This window comes from Malaclemys terrapin, chromosome 16, assembly GCF_027887155.1.
Source record: "Malaclemys terrapin pileata isolate rMalTer1 chromosome 16, rMalTer1.hap1, whole genome shotgun sequence".
NCBI lineage: Eukaryota > Metazoa > Chordata > Testudines > Emydidae > Malaclemys > Malaclemys terrapin.
In genome coordinates this window covers 20379507-20404074 of record NC_071520.1, presented here as the reverse complement: position 1 = coordinate 20404074, position 24568 = coordinate 20379507, and the positions used below count along the sequence as shown (strand labels likewise).

General features: G+C 40.8%; 1 protein-coding gene across 7 annotated transcripts in view; it reads left to right on the top strand.

Moving 5' to 3' along the window:
- The window catches only part of SFSWAP (splicing factor SWAP), a 108260-nt gene that overhangs the window by 69114 nt on the left and 14578 nt on the right, over positions 1-24568 (top strand). For 5 of the 7 annotated variants that reach the window (XM_054006871.1, XM_054006869.1, XM_054006874.1 and 2 more), the window contains exons 14-15: positions 11731-11802; positions 14679-14947. In XM_054006871.1, the coding sequence (XP_053862846.1) occupies positions 11731-11802; positions 14679-14947 (341 nt within the window). The remainder of the gene's footprint in view (positions 1-11730; positions 11803-14678; positions 14948-24568) is intronic. The other 2 variants (XM_054006872.1, XM_054006870.1) reach the window with 1 other exon arrangement.

Below are 24568 nucleotides of genomic sequence, written 5' to 3'. Positions count from 1 at the left end.
CTCTGTGAACAAGACCATGCACAGCACCTCTCACATGCGCACTCAGCACAAGGTCGAATTCTCGGCCTTCGCATTCAGTGCCTGGGGTCTTCTACAGCACATTTGAGAAGCCTCTCAGGAGAACGGAATTTCTGTTGCAGGCAGACATGGTAAGCCGTAGACTTGTGGCAGCTTAAAACTTTAATATTAGCAATGGCCTCATTTCACATTGAAATCAATGTCGGTCCCTGCTGCCAGCAATTCGGCAAGCAGGAAGTCTGCTCCTGTCCCACACCCTCGCGGCTGTCCCCGGGAACGATCCCTTTCGGCTGCCCCTCTCCCGCCTCCACCGCGTGGCTGCAAACCAGCGGTTACAGTTCTGTAAAGGAACGGCAAAGCAGTCCCAACACTAACATTCCCCTACCTCATTCAAAGCAGGTCATCATGAGCGACATCACCCTCATGAGGATCTCTGACAGCGAGAAAGAGAGAATGCTCCGGGAAAGCCTGCAAAGACCAGGGCCGTATGCCGCCATGCTGTGCAGAGCAATGATTCCAGAGTACTTGATAGTCTCGTGGCGTGGCAACGTGTCCTACTACGGAGGACCCAATAAGGCCGCTCTCCCCAAGAACCTAATGCAGCGGATTTCCAATTACCTCCAGGAGAGCTTCCTCGAGATGTCACAGGAGGATTTCTGCTCCATCCCCGGACATATAGACCGCATTTTACTGTAGCTGCTGTAGCAGTGACTAACCAGTAGAGCGGCTTGGGCAGGACAATCATGCAAAACCGGACATTGCTAGATTTTTTTTCAATAGTTGCACTGCCCATGACTGAACCGTTAAGCTAATCAAACTAATCATGAGAAACCCATTTTTTAAATTGTTAATATTCCTGTTCTGTTACAAATAAATGTTTAGATTTTTACAACACTTACTGGCTGATCCTTCCCCAGATTCTGTGTCCGGGGTAACGGCTGGGGAGGGTTGGTAGGGGATCTCTGTAAGGGTGATGAAGAGATCCTGGCTGTCGGGGAAATCAGCGTTGTGAGCGCTGTCGACTGCCTCGTCCTCCTCATCTCCTTCCTCATCTTCCCCGTCCGCTAACATGTCCGAGGATCCAGCCGTGGACACTATCCCATCCTCAGAGTCCACGGTCACTGGTGGGGTAGTGGTGGCGGCCGCACCGAGGATGGAATGCAGTGCCTCGTAGAAACGGGATGTCTGGGGATGGGATCCGGAGCGTCCGTTTGCCTCTTTGGTCTTCTGGTAGCCTTGTCTCAGCTCCTTGATTTTCACGCGGCACTGCGTTACATCCCGGCTGTATCCTCTCTCTGCCATGTCTTTAGAGATCTTCTCGTAGATCTTTGCATTCCGTCTTTTGGATCGCAGCTCGGAAAGCACGGACTCATCGCCCCACACAGCGATGAGATCCAAGACTTCCCGATCAGTCCATGCTGGGGCCCTCTTTCTATTCTGAGATTGCACGGCCATCACTGCTGGAGAGCTCTGCATCGTTGCCAGTGCTGCTGAGCTCGCCACGATGTCCAGACAGGAAATGAGATTCAAACTGGCCAGACAGGAAAAGGAATTCAAATTCAAATTTTCCCGGGGCTTTTCCTGTGTGGCAGTTCAGAGCATCCGAGCTCGTACTGCTGTCCAGAGCGTCAACAGAGTGGTGCACTGTGGGATAGCTCCCGGAGCTATTAGCGTCGATTTCCATCCACACCTAGCGTAATTCGACATGGCCATGTCGAATTTAGCGCTACTCCCCTCGTCGGGGAGGAGTACAGAAGTCGAATTAAAGAGACCTCTATGTCGAACTAAATACCTTTGCGGTGTGGACGGGTGCAGGGTTAATTCGATGTAACGGCGCTAACTTCGACATAAACGCCTAGTGTAGACCAGGCCTGAGATCAGACTAGCTACAACTCTTGGATGTGTAAAAGAGACATAGTTAAGCCAATCTAACCCCTGGGTTAGACACTTGGTCAACAGAAGAATTCTTTGTTCAAGCTTGCTACTGCCTCTCAAGGAGGTGGATTACCTACAGCAATGGGAGAAGGGGATTACCTACAGCAATGGGCGAGGGATAGCTCAGTGGTTTGAGAATTAGCCTGCTAAACCCAGGATTGTGAGTTCAATCCTTGAGCAGGCCATTTAAGGATCCGGGGCAAATATCTGTCTGGGGATTAGTCCTGCTTTGAGCAGGGGCTAGGACTTGTCGGAGAAAAACTCTCTGCTTCCACAGACTAGATGACCTCCTGAGGTCCCTTCCAATCCTGACGTTCTGTGGTTCTACACTGAAGTGCTACAACAGGGTAGCTGTAGACATTCTGTAGCAGTGTTTTGAATGTAGACATAGCCGTAGACATATGGCCTGTGAGAGGCTGCTTTCCTGCGTCTCTCTCCTACCACTAAAATACTTGTCTGTGGATATGGTTGTCAACCTCACTAGATCTAATACAAGGCAAGAATCAGCTGGGGTGTTTTCAAAATCTTTGTTTGAGTGAGTCAGTACAGTGTTGTTCTCTCATACAGGCAAAGGCTGAAAGCTGCTTGAATGTTGATAATGACTTAAGATCTGGTTCTGGGGAATAATAGAACTAACAGTAGTGTCCCCTCACTGCCCTAAATGCCTCTCTGGATCATTGTCATCAAAGAAATTAGGGGAAATTGTCTTGTCGGTGTGAGCCAGTTACTGGAATTTACCGTGTCTGGATTAAAGATGATTACTGACTCCGTTAACCAGTTTTTTCAGCAGATAATAGAACGGCCAAATAATTTATCACTAGTATAAAACTATTACACGTTAGTCTACTGATAACAGCTGAGCATAACAGTATCTTGCTGGCTTCTTAAAGCCTTGTAGCTTTAAGAATTACATTGATCCTTTTTATAAGATTTGCATTTTAACTAGCCAAGCTTTTAAAGAGGCATCATGGATCAAAAAAAGTTAAATGTTAACACATGTTCTAAAAGTATATTTGTTTTTAATTATCAGGAGACTATCCTATTGATTTTTAAGGTAAAATAAGATAATTTTGCATTTTTATTACAGCCATATAACTATCTTTTGAGTGAAAATGTATTTGCTCTGTCACTGCATGGAATAATTATCACAGACAACAGTAGGCATCAATCTTTGGTTCATAATTAAATCATGAAATACTGATCACAATGTATGTCCCATCTTATAACATAAATGAGAGCTAAAATTTTACCAGGCTAACTGTAGCTTTCTTTTTTACTCTAGGAGTATCTTTAATTTAATTTTTAATTGATTTTCATTTCTACACAATATAGAGGCTCAAACTATATGTATAGTTCAAATAAAAAAAAAAGAGTAAGAGAACTGAAAAAATGCCCTGATGACTAAACAGAGTAAAAAAAGATTTTTCAAAAAATAATTAGGTTCATCGATGACAGGTCCACCAATGGCTGTTAGCCAGCATGGTCGGGGACATAACTCCATGCTCTGGGAGTACCTGAACCTCTGACTGACAGAGCTGGGAGTGGACAACAGGGATGGATCACTTGGATAAATTGTCTGTTTATTCCCTCTGAAGCATCTGGCACTAGCCACTGTTGGAAGACAGGATACTGGGCTAAATGAACCATAGGTCTGACCCAGTATGGCCATTCTTATGTACTTCTCCAGCTTTGCACCTAAGGCTTTAGCTTGCACGTTCAATTACAGTTCATCGACAAGGTAGGTCTATGTCTAGACACTAGAGGGTTGTTTCCCGTGTCAGGAACTAAAGCAGAGCCCACATTCTTCATAAAGGGAGAATAATAGCATTCTGAGGAGGAGGATTGATTAAATAAATGCATTCATGGACTGAGGAGCGATGCGATTCTGAAATAATATTAAAATTCAGCTTGGACTCGGTTGCTGAAGGGCCTTTTTGTTGAAGTATTGGAAGGCCTGGGAACATTAATAAAAAGTAATCAGGGAATCCAGTAATTCCTTGTTTATATTATGTCATTTAATATGTAGTATTTAGTATCCGTTTGTATAATGTGTAGAATGATGGGAACCCAACCTGGCTGAGGTCTCTAGGAACTCTTGACTTTTCATTTTAACTACAAGACTTCTTAGAGGACTGGAGAATAACCAGTGGTATTGTGCAGTGTTGTAGCCGGGTCCGTCCCAGGATATTAGAGCAACAAGGTGGGTGAGGTAATACCTTTTTTCGGATCAACTTCTGTTGGTGAGAGAGACAAGCTGATTAGTGGAGAGAGAAGGAAATAGTTCCAGTTAGACTGTCTCAAACTTCATATTCTTGGTTGAGTTAAACAAATTAGAACTAAAAACACCTTCCTGCCAAACAATTAAATTAAAAATGTCAGTGAAGTGCTCTAGTCCCTTTCTACATCAGTTGAAGTCTGAGCGAACCCTACTTCCGTTTTCCATTGCTTCAAGTGGGTGGAGAAGAAGCAGCACTCTAACATAACTCAGATGATCAGCATGTGCTTCGTAATCTTAACTATATGTGCAGAGTAAACCAAAAGACAAAGAATGAGAGCTGTATTAAAAAAACAGGATATCTCTCTGTTAAGGAGCATTGGAAACAAGAAAGAACTAGAAGACATTAAGTGAAGCAGTTTAATATCTAGTGTGCATAATGGAAACTTGGTGGGATATTTCACTAACTAGTATAAAATCCATCTAAAAAATTGGAGTAGTCATCCTGAGATGTTATCTTTGTATTGAGAGGTGAAAGAGTTAGCATTTTCTATCGATGACATGTACTTTTGCACACCATGTTGCCATCAGCCTACTACTGCCTGAAATTTGACAACTAGGTGTGGTAGTGATTTTTGTGCTGAAGTTACGCTTGTCACAACTGTGTAGATAGATGCAAAGAATGAGCAAACCTGTTTTACCTCTATCAAACGGGTTTTGAAGTAATGCTAGTGCTGCGTTTTATTTTATACCTTCAAAATTGATTCCTCTGGTACCACATGTGCAGGATATTTGATGCTATTGAGACCAACTGACATTTTAAAGCCTTTTTGCATTAAACTGTACCTTGAAAATAGTCAAATTGGTTTCTGCTGTAGTTGCATTTTTACTACTGTTTGTGTAGTTCTCTTGTAGCATTTTATCTTGACTTATTACTACAATATACATGCACATCTCTTGAGGCAGTTAGCACCAGAAACAATTTAGGACTTGGTGAGTACAGACCCAGTACCAAAAGTTACCGAGAGCTCTGAGTGACACTAGTAGCCAGGGTTCTCCTCACCTTTTCAAGGTCAGACTTGAAAGAGAACTATTTCTTCAATATTTTGTTTTCTGCATGTGTATTTATTTTTAAAAATGCACTTACACTATAACAAGAAAACTCTACCCATCAACTCCTCTCCTTAGGAGAAGTTTGAGGAAATAGGAGGTGCAGCTTGTCCTGAAAGGTAGCAAAGAAGTTAGCAAATTGACCTAAGATGGGAAGCCCTGAGGAGGACTTCGGAGTATCACTTTGAGCATCCCTGGTTAAGACAGTGATGCCCTTTCTGTTTTCAAAAAATACCACCTGTATGATAGCACTGAAAAGTCAGTGTGTTTAGTTTGCTGTTTTATGCAAAGCCAGTGTATGCAGTTTAAATGGAAAACTCTGATTATAAAAGATTTACCAGTCACTTCCTTACAAAGAGTTTCTCAGCCTGCACTACTAAACATACTCTAAACATTTTTTAAAAGCATATCAGTATGCTTTTAAATTGATGAAGATGAGACTTAATATTTATGAATAGAATGGAAACATTTTTGGAAAATGTATGTAACTACCATGAACTGAGTCCAGGGTTTTGTGTTCTCATGATACCTATTTTAAGAACCGCAGCTTCATTCTTTTTTGTTTATTTGCATCAGGGAATGGAATAAATTCACTTCATTCGATTAAATACCTAATTCTGGCTATTTGTATTGGTTGAACTCTAAATATGCGTATCAGTATTGATAGCCTCTACTGAACAAGAATGGTGTAGAGCAGAGGTAGACAACCTATGGCACGGGTGCCGAAGGCGGCACGCGAGCTGATTTTCAATGGCACTCACACTGCCCGGGTCCTGGCCACCGGTCCAGGGGGCTCTGCATTTTAATTTAATTTTAAATGAAGCTTCTTAAACATTTTAGAAACCTTATTTACTTTACATACAACAATAGTTTAGTTATATATTATAGACTTATAGAAAGAGACCTTCTAAAAACGTTAAAATGTATTACTGGCATGCGAAACCTTAAATTAGAGTGAATAAATGAAGACTCGGCACACCACTTCTGAAAGGTTGCCGACTCCTGGTGTAGAGGCCTACTAGACACATTCATCTGCCCTTATTGCAGTCCAGATCAAGTTTCACAACTGGTACACTAACTGAAATCTCTTTGGGACGGCAAGGAGCAATCAGTAAAATTGCCATAGGCATATTTGGGGAAGAGGAAAGCAGTGGGGAGGAAAGGAGGGATTTTGAAGATGCATTGGCAGCATGGAGGAGGCTCCTTGAGCTACATCAGGTAGTGGAGAAAGCCAGTGTCGGGGCAGGCTGCAGTTTACTTCAGAATGGCAGCAGCCTGCTGGCAACAGGCAGTTTTGCATTAGTGGTTCAGTTTAGGTTTCTGTGAACAAGTCATGATTTACCAGGTATTCATATAGCTAGTAAGGATTCCCTTACCTGTCTTCCTGGTATTATAAAATGTCAAAAATTTGGGTGATAAAGTAGCATGAACCACAGAAGAGGGGCTATTAGAATTACCCAATTTGTAAACAGTAGCACTTTCTAAATACCTAAAAGAAACCGGGAGAGAAACACAATCATAAAGTTGTGACACGTAGTCAAACATCTAACTTGAAAGTAATCTTCAATAGATTGTCCCAAATGTTGTCTGTTTCTGCCTCTGAATATGACCGTTCTATAGCATGAAGCAATCTCTCTTTTGGCCTTTCATTGTTTTAGGCTTGAAGATCTGTTCTTTGTTCTTTTCCTTTAGATGTTTGTCCTTATTTTTGTGCTGTGTATGACAGTATTCTTAACTCTATGGAGGGTAACATATTAACAATTGAAATGAAAATTCATAATGCAGAGTCTAAAAGTAGGAAGCTATTCAAAATTTGCCAAGCCTAAACGGGCTATCTAAATCAATGTCATGCACACATTTTTCATATTTACTAATATAGTCAGGAGTATGACAATTAAATAATATACAGTTCGGGGTTGCATGGATTTTTGTATGCTTCTATTTATTTCAGCTTTTTATTAAATGGATAATTTTAAAAACATAAATTAGTATGTTGTCACCTGCTTTGATTGTGGAATGGACTTTCATTTCTTAATGGATATTATGAGATCAATGTTAGGTAAAAGTGAGTCTTTTCAGGGTCTTCCGTTTCACCTTGTAACTAATGCATTTTTCAAAATATTCTTATTTAAGCCCTGATTCTGCACTGTGGAAATCAATTAAAGTTTTGCCATACAAGCAGTATCAGGCCTTAATCCCCGGCCATTCTTTAAAAAAAAAAAAAGAACAAATAAAAAGCATAAAATATATTTACTTACTAAGTGACCAGTTTCTTTGGGAAAAAAATCTAAATAAAATCTACTAATTAACGTTTTGAGTCGTGTGGTCTTTTGGCCCTAGTAATAGTTCAAAAACTTCACAATGTACCCAGATGTTAAGTTTTTTGGTAGCCTTCTCTTCAGTTCCAAATCCTTTCTCTGTTCCTTCTGCAATGACATGTCTCCTCTGTGATTCCATCATCTATAAGGCTGTCAGAAAGTCTCACACTGCAGTTTCGTTGTGGTAACCACATGACGGAGGGGAGGCCGGGCCAAATTTGAGTGAGTAGCATTCTGACCTGGCACATGAGGTGAGATGCTATTTCAAGCCAGGTGGTTCTCCTTACTGGGGGGGGCAGAGGCACACAGAGCCAACTGTGGAGACTCTGGTCCCTGCCACTGGCAGTAGCATCCAAGGGATGACTGTGCTGAAATGAGCCGCCATTAGGGAGCAGAGGTGCAGGGGAGGCACGGTGGAGGGAGAACCTGATGCCCGGTCCATGTTCCGCTGCCTGTTTTGGGCTGTGATAGCAACTCCTTTTTGGGGACCCTCGTGGTGGGGAGTAAGGCTGGATGTGGGGCAAAGTTGTGGTTTTGATGTGACCGTATCAAAGCCACAGCTTTCTTATAGCCTTGTTTATCTGCACTTTGGGAAAACATTTGACTGTTTTTACTGAGGGCTCGCATCTAGTCTGCTAGATGAGGCTCCCATGGGGACTCATTGATTTGATCCTAGCCCTTCTTGGAATTTAGCTGTAAAACATCAGAAGCTACTGTTCAAAATGAGGGTCAATCTTTCTGTTCCTTTCATAAGTCCTGTAGCTTGACTGCTTTCTTTCTGGTTCCTATTTTTGGCACCTTCTGCCCTTTGTGGTTTCCAATATGTCATTCCAATTGTAGTCATATAGTTATGACCAGTATTTTGTCCCTTCATTTCAAAGTTAATTTGTCTCAGTCTGTCCTTGTGAGAAGATCCCACATGTTTATCCTCACTGTAGGAAATGGCTGTAATTTGAGGCCCTATGGCAAATTGCTTGACAGTTTTGCTGAACTGTCAGTACTGAAGTCAAGTGCATGCTCTCTCAAGCTGCTGTTTTCTGTTTTTTTATTTGTTTTGGATTTTTTTTTTTGTGCTAGAATGTCTTTCAGATTTTGTTTTCATGGATTTCAGATTTTTTTCCCCATGTTTGGCTATTAATTGACTATTGGCTTGTATTTATACAACAATTAAATGGCAAGACAACATGAAATTAGGTAAATGATGGTTTAAAAAACAGAAGCACATAATCATAGAATGATAGAATATCAGGGTTGGAAGGGACCTCAGGAGGTCATCTAGTCCAACCCCCTGCTCAGAGCAGGATCAATCCCCAACTAAATCAGTAAAGCACTCATTCATCAGTAATATTTTTTGTCTTTACGTATAGTTAAAACAGCACTTCAGTGAAATCTCACTAATGTTGCTAGAGGATGTTAAAATACAAACACATACAATTACATGTACAAAATACACAGAACTTTGCCTTGATAAAGTTTCCCCCCAAAAACCCACCATTATAGTTTTCTTCAGCTGTTTTACTTTTGTTTATTGGATGGAGATGAAACCAGATAATGCCATATTATGGAATTTATTGACAACAAAATATTCTCATTTTTTAAAAAAACCTATAAAATACACTTGCTACAAGATAGCTCTGTTAATCCTGAAGATACTCATCTCCACCCCATAAAGATCTAAATTTAGACAGTGCATAGTGTACTGTGCGGTGAAACCTGTTGTAAGGCTCTAATAAAACCAGTAAAAGTTGTCAGTTGCATAGTGATGATCATATCATATAATCATTGAATTTAGGAATACTTTAAAGTGGTCTCTAAAAATATTTACTGGAGGGGAAATTTACTACAACTACCACTATAGATCTTTAATGAAATAAACAGGACGGTTAAACTCAGTTGATGCATCTTTATGTACAAGACATACAATTTATAATTCCAAACTTTTTATTGTTAATGGCCTGGATCAGGATATCGTAACCATGGAATGTGCCAATCTAATGTTATGAAAAGTGGCTATCTCCATTTTAATAACCTCAACCCACAACCACATTTGAATCTCTATATAGCAATTTGGTGTATTTTCTGGATTATTTTGAATTATAGCAATTTCATTTACACTTCCAATGAAAGGTTAAGACTTCAGACCATTAATCCTGCATATGACGTACTGTGCAGACCTAAGGTGTGCAATAAGCAATACATTCATTTTCCTACCTGCATCTAACAGCTAAAATCTTGATTGCTACATAGATTTTTAGAGCAGTGTTGTGTTTACACCTCTGAATTGTGGTAGCTGCATGAAAAAATTAGGTGATCCAAAGAGATGTAAGAGTTGCACTAATGGAAAACATGATGCTTACGACAGCATTCCTTCATGAGTTGGATGTTTAGATACTGTAGTTAATAAGTGTATTGTTTGATTTTCCTGTTCCAGCTGTGGTGCTTGTTTATGTTTCAAAATTTGTGTATCATTTAAGGCAAAGGCACGTCAAGTTGCCTAGTTCTATAATCCTACTCATCTACTGTGTAGAATATCACCTACAGGGTGGTGAGAGGCCAGCTAATTGGTCCTATTTTCTCTAGAATTTTTTTTTTTAAATATCCAAATTATGATCTGTGTTGCCTTGAAATGTAGCAAGTGTTAACCCTTTCTCTACAACAGCAAAATAAGAACAAAATTGATAAATTGTGGGTTTATTGTTGATGAACAAAAATTGGCTGCTTGAGTTAATCTATTATGGTGAAAGACAAATCGAGTATATATCATGCTTGTGTGCATTAATTTGTGGTGAATGAGAATCTATATGTAAATTAGATACATCCCTCAATCTCTACCAGAGTACCAGGGCTGCGCTAGGTGTTAAGTTTGGGTATCACAGTTTCAACTTGTTTTATGTTAAATATTTTCTGCAAATGTAAATTTAATTTCAAAGTTATCTCTATTTAAGAATAACAGGCTGTTCGTTACATTGTTGAATGGTGTGTTATGGTATTATGCAGAACTTACTTTCTGCTTTTTAGGTTCATATATATTAGATTTGGGATTTCTGTGTATAACTTTAGCTGTGGTGGTTCTTTAAAATTCTCTAATTTTTCAGGGTTGCTTAAATAATACATTTGAAAACATAATTTGTCATAAATGTTTCTGACCAGCCATCATACACCAGCAAGCTTTCTACTGAGTGCGCACGTATTAAATGAAATAATATCCTAGCTTTAATTATATTATATAGGGCCTGAATTTCCTTTCTTCTACACAAGTATTATGCTTGTGTAACTGATGTATAAACAGCGATAGCTGTTCTGGAGATTCAGGTCTATATATATGAAAGGCATTAAAGGCTGCTGTTCTCTCTGTTATGCCTTCTGAAAAAGAAATTAGCCTTAAAAATTCAGCAGTTCTTGTCTACAAGGGAACTGCATTAAATAGCATAATCATACTCCTCTTGATACAGTAAAAGCTAAGTTTAAGTTCTGGTGGCAAACTTCATTAGCAGCTGTTTCTCCCAACTATACTTCAAACAGTGGTTGAGTTGTGAATGCTTTTAACTTCCAACAGGATTTCCCCACTGTCGCAAATGTATAAAACTCACAGGGACTGTCAAACTTAAATCTGTAGAATTTCAGCAAAGGGAGTGCTACATTAATGTTGTTTGAAAACTAATTCACTCACCCTGAAAAGTACTTTTAAGGGTTTACCTGATGCATGTCATTTGCTTCATTTTTTTTTTTTAACAACATGAGGAGCCATTTAACATGATTTGGCTTGTCTAGTTTATAATGTTTAAGTTTGTATGTACATTTTGTTCCCAGGATACATTGCCTTTTTCAATAGATAAATTTAAACTGTCTCAGGATTCTTTGCTCTGCGTAGTGTTTGGTTCACAGCTTTTTTGCCCTCATGTCACTACTTTGATAAGCCATCGGACAGCTACTCTATTTTAATTCTGTGAAATGAATTGTTGGTGTTAATTGATTGCTTAGTCTGTAGATATCTACCTCATGCAAACCACCAGAACATGGCACCCAGACCTGAGGCAGCCATGGTCATCATAAGTAAGTGGTGTTCCTAGTCACATGAGGGGAACAATTGCCCTCCTGGATTGTCAGCCAAAAACTTGGAATTCTTTATTTCAGAAATGCCAAGAGGGGAAGTGTCATCAACCAGGGAAAAGAGTCAGAAGGCTTTGCCATGAGTACTGTAGCAAGGTAAATTAATTTAAGCCATACTAGTGATAGGGCCATTTGGAATAATGACATAGTACTTAATACTAATACCTTCATTCACATCCTGTTTAATTACAGTTACAATCTTGGTTGCTTCATCCTTTTGGCATCTGCTTTCTCACTCAGATCCTATTTAAAATTATGATACAACATTCTGAAGATGCCTTTGTGAAGTATATTACAATATTGGAAATTATAATGTATTCTAAAAACATCAAGGAGAGCGAGGAGCAGCCCATTATTCTCAGACTGGGGGAGCTTTCGCATAAACACAGAAATGACTCTTGCATGAAGCTAGTAAAAAATTGCATAACGATGTTATGTGCCTGATAGCATCAAGATGAAGCAGATAGCTTAAGTGTTTAAATGTTTAACTGAGCTGTGTATATATTTTTAGTTTACATGAACCTTTTTTGGTAATTGGGAGTTGTACAGTTGTATTGTACCCATTATTAAGGGGATATTTAGCTATTTTCAGCGGTTGCTCTTTTTATCAGATTTTCTTCACTTTTTTTCAGCTTCTGTTAGTTTCCCAAAGTTTTTCTCATCCCTCCTTTTGGAAAGGCATTTTGTGCCTTATGTTTTTAACCCCTCTTTGCTGCGCTGTTGTTTTTTTGGGCGGGGGTAAAGTCTGGGATTAAAACCACCTCCCTAAAGGCAGCTTTCACCTGCTACCTTGGCAGAGTCAGCTGGTTTTGTTTAATACACAGCAATTTTCATGCATTCCCACAGCTTATAGAGCACAGTTGCTTATTGATTTGGTGCTTTGGAGAGCTTAGACATAAGCCTTGGGAAGCTGAAATGAAGAAAGGTGACATGGTAGGACGGAGAGAAGCCAGGAGAGTCTCTTATATAATTGTTGATGTTCAAAAAGAAAACTGGGGAACTGCACTTGTTGGTGTATGAAACATCTCCAGAGAACAAAAGTAGGCCCATAGTAGTCTGTTTGGAAACCTTAAAGATCAGCGATGATAAAGCTGTCTGAAGTATCATGTCAATTGTAAGGTTAGCTTTATTTGAGACGGGTTTCCAGTAAACTCATCATCCTGAAATAAGAGGGGCAGTCTCATTTAATTCAAATGTTGATGCTGTTGTCTTTATGGTCTTTGAAGCATACTACCATAGTACAGCTTTATTGCCATGTTTTTTGTAAATATCATTGTAAAATAGCTACTGTCAATTAAAGCTCATAGAAGAAACATGACTTTGGCATAATATTTGACATGAAACAGAACTTCCAATTATCCAAATGTATTGAAGTGTTGACTTGACACAATCACAATAGAGAAAGGGGGAGAGCAAAAAAGATTACCAATTTCTGATTTGCTTATTCTAAGTTTTAATATATTAGTTGCTGTTTAAGTCACAGCAGGTATCCCAGTATCAAGTGGTGGAAGTGTCAGACCGAGCAGAGTGGAAATTATGGCGGGATAATCTTTCTCCAGGTGCCTTGAAAAACAGCAGTTTGAGGAGTGACAGAATTTGAAATAAGGAGCAAACCTACAGTGTCTAACTTGATTTGTTCTCAGCAAGCCATTTCAGCAGGGTTCTCTGAGGCAAAAAATAATAAATTGAAGTTATCTTGGTGTGCAGTGTTTAATTGTCTGCAGTCTAAATTATTCATTTAGCATGAATTCAGCAATGACCCTTTTGATCCATAGGGTAAAGGTAGTTTTATGGGCTTACAATCCTTTTTATACAAAATGTTTACTTTACAAACTAGAGAAGTGATTTGTAACGGTATTTTTTCTTCATTTTGCTACTTTTGTGAACATAGTAGTGTTGGATGAAAGGTTGCCTTGTTAGATTAAAACAATATTGAATGTGTACAGGTATTACTGTTTTAGAGTAAATGTGTCCAGTTTATCCTTTTAAATTGAGGGCATAAACTGAGGAGAACCTGTCTATCTGATAGTACCAGTTTCTTCAGAACCATTATTAATCTTTTAAAACCAAGGCTGTAATCTTCAAAATTGTGCCCAGATTAGGCACGCACAAACCTGTTTGCATGTGAGTCTGCAGGAGCGGCGCCAGGGTTTTCAGGCGCCCTAGGCAGGGGTCCTTCCGCGCTCCTGGTCGTTGTCGGCAATTCTGCGGCGGGGGGGTCCTTCCGCGCTCCCGGGTGCTTCAGGGCACTTCGGCGGCGGGTCCCGGAGCGAGTGAAGGACCCGCCGCCAAAAACCCAGAGCGCAGAAGGACCCTCTGCCGCCGAATTGCCGCCGCGCCCTCCCCCCCCCCAAATCCTGGTGCCCTAGGCAACCGCCTAAGTCGCCTAAATGAAAGCGCCGGCCCTGTGAGTATGGGGGGCAATGTCGACCTATGTTAAGCTCTGGCAGAAGCATGCATACATTTTAAAAGACTTCAGCCTTACCTCTCCAGACTGTGTTTTATTTAAAAATGTAAAGTGTTGACAGGGGGTTATATTTTGGTAGCTCTTGTGGAGTTAGCTAATTATTTTGTTCTAATTTGTATTGGGGTACCTAGGGCTTTTGATAGATGCCTCAGTTTATATTTTCATAACTTAAAAGAAATATTTAGTAAAATGAGTGCTAATTTTTAATATGACTGCTGATAGACTCCTCCAGTATTCCTTCCCTCAAAGGTCAGTAAAGTACATATAGCAAAGCCATTACACAGAGATGCTAAGTGACTTTATCAAGGCTACACTGCAAGTAAGTGGCAGTCCCAGAATTAGATCTGAATATCTGGCTCCTAGCTCTTTGCTCAGTGTACTAGGCCAGTCTGTTTCTAACATGCATATGTGTGAGATCTGATAGGTTTTCCTCACATTGAAAATCTACATAATCTTTGCTGAAAACTGAAAGCCATGTTAATAGTTGATTTATTTCTTATTTCAGGCTGTCAGTAACATGCCATATCCTTTGTTGACTGGAGTCAGAACTTTACCCACCGTAGAAGTTAAATCATCAGAAAAGCCTTCAAGCCAAAGCAAAGATCCTCCCAGAGATGAAGAAAAGGAAAAGAAAAAAAAGAAACACAAGAAAAGATCTCGGACAAGATCTCGGTCACCTTCCAAATATCATTCATCATCTAAGTCCAGGTCTAGATCACATTCAAAAGCAAAGCATTCACTTCCCACTGCCTATAGAACTGTCAGGCACTCAAGGTGGGTTTGGAAGTGGAAAGTATGCTTTACTATTCTATTTGGGCTAGTATTTAATTTGCCTCTGCACCTTTTTCTATACACATCAGAAAGAAAATCAACGTGTATAATATAGATAAGAGAACTGGAAAACTTTCAGTAAATACATAATCTTTATATTTGATAATGTTCTGAAAGATTTCATTTAAGTATTTGCAAGATAGTTTCTAATCACAACTTTATAGAGTGAATCTACTAAATGATTCTCTAACTGGTCCACGAAACGCTTGTTGATGGTCTTGTGTTAAGTCATAGGGCGCTGACTCCCTCTGTTTCCAGCTACTTCCACAGGTAGTTTTATTCATTTCAAAGAGGAGCCTGGACACCTGTAAAATAGCTGCGAACAAAGGTGGGGAGCAAATTGGGAGGGGGTTCTGTAGTTACATCGGCAGAGGAAGAAGTATGAGCTGTCCTCCGTGACTAGGGCCACCAGCAGGACAAACTGCAAGTAAGAGTGTCCGGAGCTACCAATGGCTCTGCAGCTGGTACTGGGATAGAGAAGTAGAGCAGAAGGGAATAAGGAAACAAGGTGTCATGTCTGGGTAAGCAATGAAAAAGAGAGGAGCAGGTGGTAGAGCAGCACACCCAGGAGAGTAGAGAACGAAACTAAGGAGTTGGGCAGTGTGTGCCAAGATGACATGAAGGGCCAGCAGGGCATCTGAGAGAGAGAAACAGAATAGACTGGAAAGGGACACAAGAAAACAGTGCAACTAACTTTGTTAAAAAAGCCCATTAAAGTCAGTTAAAAATACAGAAATACATTCCTGTTATATTACCACATAAGCAAATACTTCAGTCAACACAGGAAAGTTGCGTGATTGCAAGTGGGAGAGGCAGTGTCCATGAGACACTTGAGATGTGGTCCACACTGTGAAAAAGTCCCCAAACCCTTTTAGTAACTTAGAGTTTTGGGTGATTTTCCACGTAGATTCCACTCTTCGTGCTCATGCATCCCATGAACTTCATCGGATTCTTTTGGCTAGCTGTGTCCCCAACTCACTCATCTGAGGGCATAAAGGGAAGAGCAGGCCCAACAACCTCTAAGGCTCTTCTTTACTGCCAGTGGCTGTGAGGTGGAACTCCTGGCGTCATTGTTCCCTCTGCAGTTCACCTTAGATTTAGGATAGTGTTAGTGTAGTTAAGTTTCCTTTGCTTGTTGACATGTATATAAAACCCTGATTTTGATCCTTTTTCAGTCATTTACATTTCATTTTGTTGAGGAAAGCCCCCCGCACTCCATACGGAGGTGCTATGACCATGGCAGAGGCTAAATCACTAGGGTATTAAACACGTCCATTAGACATGTCCCCCCATCTAACTCTGCTGGGCCAGTCAATAACAGACATTCTTGGTGCCTAATATGCCTTGGGAAAGGACACATTCTGGAACATTGTTCCATGTATCATTTCTTCTCCAGGTGTATCCAGAGAGTGAGGGAGGTGAGAATAAAACTTCTCCTTGTGGAGAAGTCAATGCAGATCTTCTCAGACTCTGAGAAATCTTGGGAGAAGCCTTAATCTGTGGATTGGTCAGCGTCCTGGTGACTCCATTCTGAACTCCCAGGCCACTTCCTGTCTTAGCCCTTATTCATCCCTCACTACATCAGCAATGACATCCGGTAGAGGCAAGTGATGAGGCAAGGTACAGGTTGCCTTTCTCAGGACCTAACAGGAGGCACATGAGTCATCATGACTTGGCCCCAGGCTCAGTCAAGAGTCATAAGAGAATACCTTTGCCAATAGGTCAGTACGACATCTATGGCAGCTCACGTGATACTGTTTAAATCTAAGGACTTCTCTGCCTCCAGTACTGGCCCCTCAGCACAGGCTTCGGTACCCAGCATGTCCTCGTTGACTACCACATTCTTGCTGATGACTGTACCCATTCCATCACTACAGACTATCTCTTTGGGACCTGAGACATTAGTATTAACTTCTTTGGCACTGTAGCAATATAAATTGCCAAGTGATGTGTTGGTCGGCTCAGTTTTGGAGTTTCAGAGAGATCTGGGGAGGTTATTATAAACTTGCCTACTGCAGAGCTTCCACACCTGGCCAGGGAAGTATTCTGTATTCTGATCCCCTGGTTCATAGGCAGGGGACTCCTGACAGGACTTCCCCTTCCTTAGAGGAGATATGCTCCTCCCCCTACCATGAACATAGCAAGGAAGTATCCCTTATCTATCCTTCATCTCCTCCCGAATAGCTCAATGGGAATCAGGGAGAGAATCCAGAAAACAATCAGTAAGGGGAGCTAGGAAGAGCACTCCACCTTGCATCCCTCACTGTGCCACTATCCCCCTGCTTTCTGGGGCTTTCAACCCTACTATAGAAAACTAGTGTCTTCCACTGTATTTAGAGATAGGTCGTCTCACGGAAAAAGCAAATTTAACCTCCATAGGCAACTCCATCCATGGCTGCTGCAGAGTCAAGAGAAGAGTGGCAAAGAAGAGCAATCTCCTGAGCAGAATCATCAAATTCTGGTTCCAATGTCTTCCTTCACAGATAAAGCAGGGAACCCACTTTCATTGCTCTTGACAAATGAATTCAGAGATATCTAGGACTTCATAAAAAGTACAGCTGACACTTTCGATATCTCTTTGGAGATTATACAAGAGAGAGCATAAATTCTTTGATGTTCTCTGGTGTGCAACTCCAGAGAGATTGGCCATGCCATTCAATCTGTTGGAACCCAGCGAATCATTTTGGCCCACAGCAGAGATGGAAGCGGCTACCTCTGAAAAAGCAGAAAGAAGATGTTGGATTCCTGCTAAGGGGTTTGAATACTTTTACCAAATATCCTATATCTGGCTCTCTGGAGGTAGAAGCTTACAGGAGAGGATAAAAGAAAGCGTCTACAGCTCATGAGACAGACCCCAAAAAGCTAGGATTTTTTGGTCAAAAGGTGTATTTGTCTGCGAATCTACAAAGGAGGGTAGCAGACTGCCACGTGATACCCTCAAAATATATTTTTTTTTAATTGGTACAAACTATCCAATGTGGTGGATAAATTACCCAATGAGCACTAACTGAAATGTGTTACGACTGAGGGCCACCTAACTGCCAGAACATCTCTGCAGACTGTGCTGGATGTGTCTGTCACTCATCTGAACAAAGGCCACTGCAGCTGCTGTGAAGAGATTGTCAGGGCTCAAGTCATCTGGGACCTGCCAGGGGGTCTAGGCAACAGTCAAGGACCTCCTCATTTGAGGGCAACAATCACTTTAACAGTGGCACTGATGAGGCGCTCCATACCCTGTAAGATTTCAGGGCAGCTTTGTGCTCCTTGGGATTCTGTCTCCGCTCCAAAAAGAAAGCAGCCAAGACAAGCCATACTTCAGGCAGTGTTCTTTGACACGATTATCATTAGGATCCTTACAGCCTCCAAGGAAGAGGCAGAAAGTGGAGGCAACCCTCTGCTGGCTCCTCAGCTGTTCCATAGTCTGGTGCGTCAAATAGGCAGAAGAATCAATGCTATTGTCGGGAGCCTGCTTGGACCATCACGGGATCTCTTCTTTTTTTAACCCCACTCTCCCAGCTTAATATTGTAAATAAAGGGCGTCCCATCCAGTTTCAATCCCTTCCAATACACACACTCCCAGGGACCCTCTCACAAGAAACTCCCCTGGCCTTTCCCGCCCGCCCCCACAAGAAGCAAGATGTAAACTGCCTCTTACAACTGTGAGCAATGTAGGAGGATGCCCTTGGAGTTCAATGTGTTAGGGTTCAATTTAGATTATTGATGAAATGTCCGATAATCCAGGCCCAATCACTGTATTACTCAAAGATTATTAGTCAAAGGTTAATCAGCATGATAAAGAAAAGCAAATACATTACTGATCCGGGGAAGCAGTGCTGCTGCCTGGTCTATTCCAACTACTGTTAAGAAATTTACCCTTGTATATACCATCCATGTCTGCGAAAGAGACCAGATTCCATTCTCATGCCCTATTGAACCATGGAGTTCCCTTCATGGCCTCTTAATTTACATAATAGATAAGCTAAAGACATTGATCACAGAAGGGATCTGTAACAAGTATTCCCTTTTTTAATTTTCTGGATACAATTTTCTGAGTGTCAACAGTCAGAGCAATGAGACGAAACACACTAAGATTTAGATGCAAAGCGTTACAGGACTCTGGTTCATCTATAAAGGCCTCTGGGAGTCTGCTAACGAGGGGCAATGGTTTTTATTCCCACTACCTCGTACTCTCAAAGAAGAACAAGGCTTGTGAAGGCTCATCCTCAAATCTTCGACATCTCAACATCTTCATCTGCAATTTTCAAATTTAGAATGGTGACTTACTTCTGACTTTTATAAATTCCTTCATTAGATCCTATGGACTGATTCCCACAGCTTTCGACCACCAAGGTGCCTACCTTCCAATCACCATGTATCCAGCTCACAGGAAGTAACAGATTCCTTCTAGGGACATCCTACTGCCAATAGAGTTCAGCCCTTCATCCCCTTTACCTTGCCAAGTTTTTATCACATGCCATTTGGTAGTGGCAGGTCATCCAAGGAGACAGGGAATCCAGCAATAATCTTACCTAGATGACTGTCTAATTCAGGAAAGATCACTACACTTAATTGGTTCAGTACAGACCGTCCTGAAAATTTTCACCTTGTTAGGTCTCAGTATAAACACAGAGCAATTCTTTCTGACACCATAGCACTAACAGAAGCATTGTTAGACTCCAGATCAGTGAGGTCCTACCTTCAAAGTGCTGCAGCAATGCACTGTATCAACAGGCAAGGGGCAACATGATCATCCCTACTGTATCAAGATGCTGTATGCCTTTTGGAGTGGTGCATTCTGCACCAGATCTTGCCAGTAGCTCTGCACCTTCTGGGTCTTCAAAATACTCTAGCAGACCGGTTTAGCTGGGGATTTTTCCAAGAACTACAAATGGTCTATCAAATACTCAGTTCTGCACAGTGTCTTTTGCAAGTATAGATCTGTTTGCAACAAACCACAACAAGTGTCAGAATTTCTGCTTCAGAGGAGGCACAAGTCCCAAGTTCCCTGTCAGATCGCTTCTTCATTTCTTGATCCCTGAGATTAATATGCCTTTCACCAAACCCCATGATACCAAGTTCCGCGAAGAAATTGAGGCAGAACGCAAGATGCATAATCATAGTAGCCTCAGCATGGGCCAGGCAATTCTTCATATTCAGATTTGGTGACTGTCAGCACAACCATCTTACCTGTTCTATTCACGTCTCCCAGAACAATGGTCAGATCCTGCACCTGCACCCAGCATCCTGGCACAAGACAGCCTGGATGCTGGTTGAATAAATCCCATAAATAGGACCCTACCATATTCTTGGCCGTGAAAAATGTGTCATGGACCGTGAAATCTGGTCTTTTGTGTACTTTTACCCTATACGATGGCAAAAAAAAGCATACAAAAGTACACAGTGTTTCTCAAACTGGGGGTCCCGATCCAAAAAGGGGGTCAGAAGACTATTGTAGAGGGGGGTCACGGTATTGCCACCCATACTTCTGTGCTGCTGCTGGCAGCAGCGCTGCCTTTAGAGTTGGACACCTGTCCAGCTGCTGCTGCTCTCCGTCCGTCCAGCTCTGAAGGCAGTGCAGAAGTAAGGCTAGCCTTGCAACTCCTTTTTGGGGTTTATATTTTACCGTTTTTAAATACACACTCATGTTTTGTTACAACACTGTGATATTTAAGATTTAAATATCTGAAACTGTAATTCAAGATTTTTAAAATGCTGTGACCATGAAATTAACGAAAATTAACAGGGAATTTGGTAGGGCCCTACCTATAAATCAAAGCTATTTTGCTGCAGTTCAGAACATTGTGCCCCAGAGCAGGAAACCTTCAACTAGACTTATTTGCAGAGCTAAATGGAGAAGGTTTTCTATTTGGGCATCTCAGCACCAGCTTTCTACCCTCACAACACCACTGTCAGTTTTGGACTATCGCCCTGAAGCAATCTGGACTCCATCCGTTAATAAGAATCCATCTGCCAGCAGTATCATCGCTCTATTCAGGGCCACACTGTATCTTCCCACATTAGTGACAAAATTTCTGAAGCGGCTCATGCATGTCTTTCCCTCAGTTCAAGAGCCCCTCATCCTTGGAACCCAAGGCCGATGGATTGTGCAAGCCCTCCCTACCCTCTCAATTGTAGCCAGGGTAAGGAAGTCAAGCTAGGAGGATAAGGAAGAGTCAGGCTCTTATGCCAGGTCCTCTGTATATATTTCACAAAGAGAGGGTTACTCCGAGACCTTACCCTAAGTTTCTGCCCAAGGTGGTCTTGGAATTCCACGTAAATGAGTTCTTTCATGTTCTGGTATTCTTTCCTGAGTCTCTTCCTACCTTGTGTGAAGCTTGATATAGTGACAGCATTATCTTTTTATTCAGATAGTATTAAGAAATTTAGGAACACCCTTAAACTTTGTGTTGCATTTGCTGATAGGCCGAGGGCAACTTATATCCTCAGTGGTTATCCTAGTGCATCTCAAACTGTATAAGAACTTACTACAAGTTAACCAGGAAAGAGCCCGCAGCCATATTTGAGCTCATTCCACAAGGGCTCAGCAGAAGAATGGAACTTGATCCAGACATTTACTATTCTTTCCCTAGTACAGGCCTCCAAACTGGTTGCCAATTTCAGTAGATCTGTCCTGCAGTGGCCTTTAGGCTGGACTCCACATACCCACTGCCAAGTAAATAGACAACTACTTGTTAGTCATCAGCAGTGGAATCTGTGTAGACAATCACTTGAAGAAAAAAGAACAGTTACTTATCCTACAGTAACTGATTCTTCGAGATGTGTTGCCTACACGGGTCCCCTGGCTCACCCTCCTTCCCTGCTAATGCAGAGACTTACTCCTATAGGAATTAGTATTGGCAAAGGAACTGTGGCAGTTGGCCGCACTTCATCTTTTATACCTTTGGGACTGAGGGTGCAGATGCAGCCCCAGCGAACATAGAAGAATCTGATCTCAAGTGAATGGGTCTCAAAACAGTGTTTTGCTGTCTCATGTATTTTGTAATGTTGATAGTAGGGTTTACATGTTTGCTATGTACCTATGTAAACACACATATGAATGTACATAACTTCAGCTTTCCTCATGCAACTCTGAACAGGCTTTGGCTTGCTTTCCTTGTCACTTTCAGGCTAATGTAAGCATCAGGGTTTTTTTCCAGGCTTGCTCACTTACAAAGAGGAATTCATTTACTTTTGCAGAGTATTTAGTAGGATATTCTTTAAAACAAAACAAAAAAAATCTTCTGGATACAGTGTCTTCTCTTTCTTTGCCAAGTTCTAGACAGGAAAGGATTCATTGAAAGACAATCCTTTAAGTAGGCAATGCTGCTTTGTTTTCATTTTTTAAGTTTAGAACCAACTGGCATTAAAATTTTATAAATCTTGTTGAATATGCTTAGTACTTGTCACCTTCATAAAATCTTTTTTGTAAAAATAGCTCCCATAACAATATCTTGATAGGCTTTGCATGCATGACACTGCAGTGTTGAAACAAAAGTATAATCATAATTGTGTGTGTTTATAGATGCTGTGATCCCAATATGTTGGGAAGATAATGATTTAGATATAAAACAAAAAGAGGGAAGTGCCAACTTTGGGTCTTTGTACCCTTGACGTAACTGTAAAAGAACACTGACAAAAATAACATCTTCCCAGAACAGAAAACTTCAAATAGCCAGTCAGAAATGGCAATCCAATCCAAACCTGTCAAATTGCCCTGAAGTTCATCACTCCCCAGAAATCTGGGTAAAAACCAAGGGTTTTGTGTCATGTTGGAATGCCTGTGGCTACAATTTTACAGTATCAGAACAATGTCAAATAATTATCAATGCAAGCCTGTGAAGATAATGATGACATGACCACACTAGTAAAACAATTTAGCTGAAAGTTACATTATTACAATGGAGAATATTACAAAATGATTTCAACATAAGTTTATGGAGACGTTCCAGTGTCAAAATGTTAAAGATGAGCTTCCAATGTGAAATGAAAAAATTCTAAATTGAAGTAACTCACGGTCTGTGACCTAATACTAAAGCAAGTTTAACACCTCTGCAATTGAATTGATAGGTAAGTCGGAAACTTTTCAATAGTGCTGTTAAAGCATTGCATTGTCATGTCGCGTACAAAATGTGGCTCTTCACACGTCTTTCTTGTTTTGTATGCCTAGAGTCAGACATTGCAATAAGCATGTTGTTCAGTCTTTAGATTCCCACAAGACCCAGTGTTACGACTTCCTACCATACCATACGTTATTTAGATGTAGAGACTAATTAGAAGTATATTGTTTCCCACTTGTATTACATTACTCTAAACTATTTGTAAAGATTGATCTATGATGAATAGCCCCACTCAGTGACCTAGGATAAAGGGCTATCCTATAATACCTGGACACTGTTATTAAATTACATAAATTCTAACAGCTTTAGGCTTTGTCTACACTAGCACTTTTGTCAGCAAAACTTTTGTTGGTCAGAGGTGTGAAAAATACACACCCCGACCGACATAAGTTTCACTCACAAAAGCGCTGGTGTGGACAGTGCTATGTCAGGGGGGATGATCTCCCACCAACTTACCTACCGCCACTCATTGGGGGTGGTTTAATTATGCTGGTGGGAGAGCTCTCTCCCACCAGCATAGATCTGCCACACGGGAGACCTTACAGTGGTGCAGCTGCAGCAGTACAGTTGTGCCGCCGTAAGGTCCATAGTGTAGACATACCCTCAGTTGCTTTATTTGTCTATGTCAACCTTAAAACTATTTTAAACAGGTGTGTTATGCTTTTGTAACCTTATTTTGTGCTGTGCAGGCAGCCGATCCTAACCTTCGAACCTTAACAGAGAGGTTGTCAGTGATTACTTGGCACCTGGAGCAGATTAGAATGATAGTAACTATGGAGAGAGAGAGACTTCCTATTGAACTTTTTTTTTTTTTTTTTAAGTTTGACTAATGATCCTGTTCAACAAAGCATTCCAGAATAAGGATATCTTTTCAGAATTACCAAAATTTCATGTCTTTCTGACAGACCAGCACATTAAACGATGTATCTACACAGGAGTGATTTGTGTCTTGGTCCTGAAGCTGTTTAAATTAGTAATCATTTAAATTAATTGTGACAGCCAAAAGAGAAGCTGTACTTTTTCCGAAATTTCTGACTAGGGTATGTTTTAATTGAACATTAATTAACTCTACGTTGTGAAATGTAAAAACAAATAATGACCTATTGACACACATTTCGCTTCATTTGGAAAACTGTTTTGGTTTAGATCTTTTCAGATGTTAAAGAATTTGTGTATAGGTGTTAATTTGACTTTCCATTTACCTTGATATGTGAATTACTGGCTCCTGGTTGCTATTGCTTATGTAGTTGTAAAAATACATTGAGCATATCATTCTCAAGGGATAATTTGGTAAAGCATAAGAATTGTAGTTAATTTGTTGGGGCAAGTTAATAGGGGATGAGCTGAGGGAAGTAAAGCTAAAATATAAGTTTATTTAACTTTTCAGAGCATATTTAATTTTTGTTTTGCCTTTTTTTTTGTATGAGCGATAAGCCAAACCTGTCTC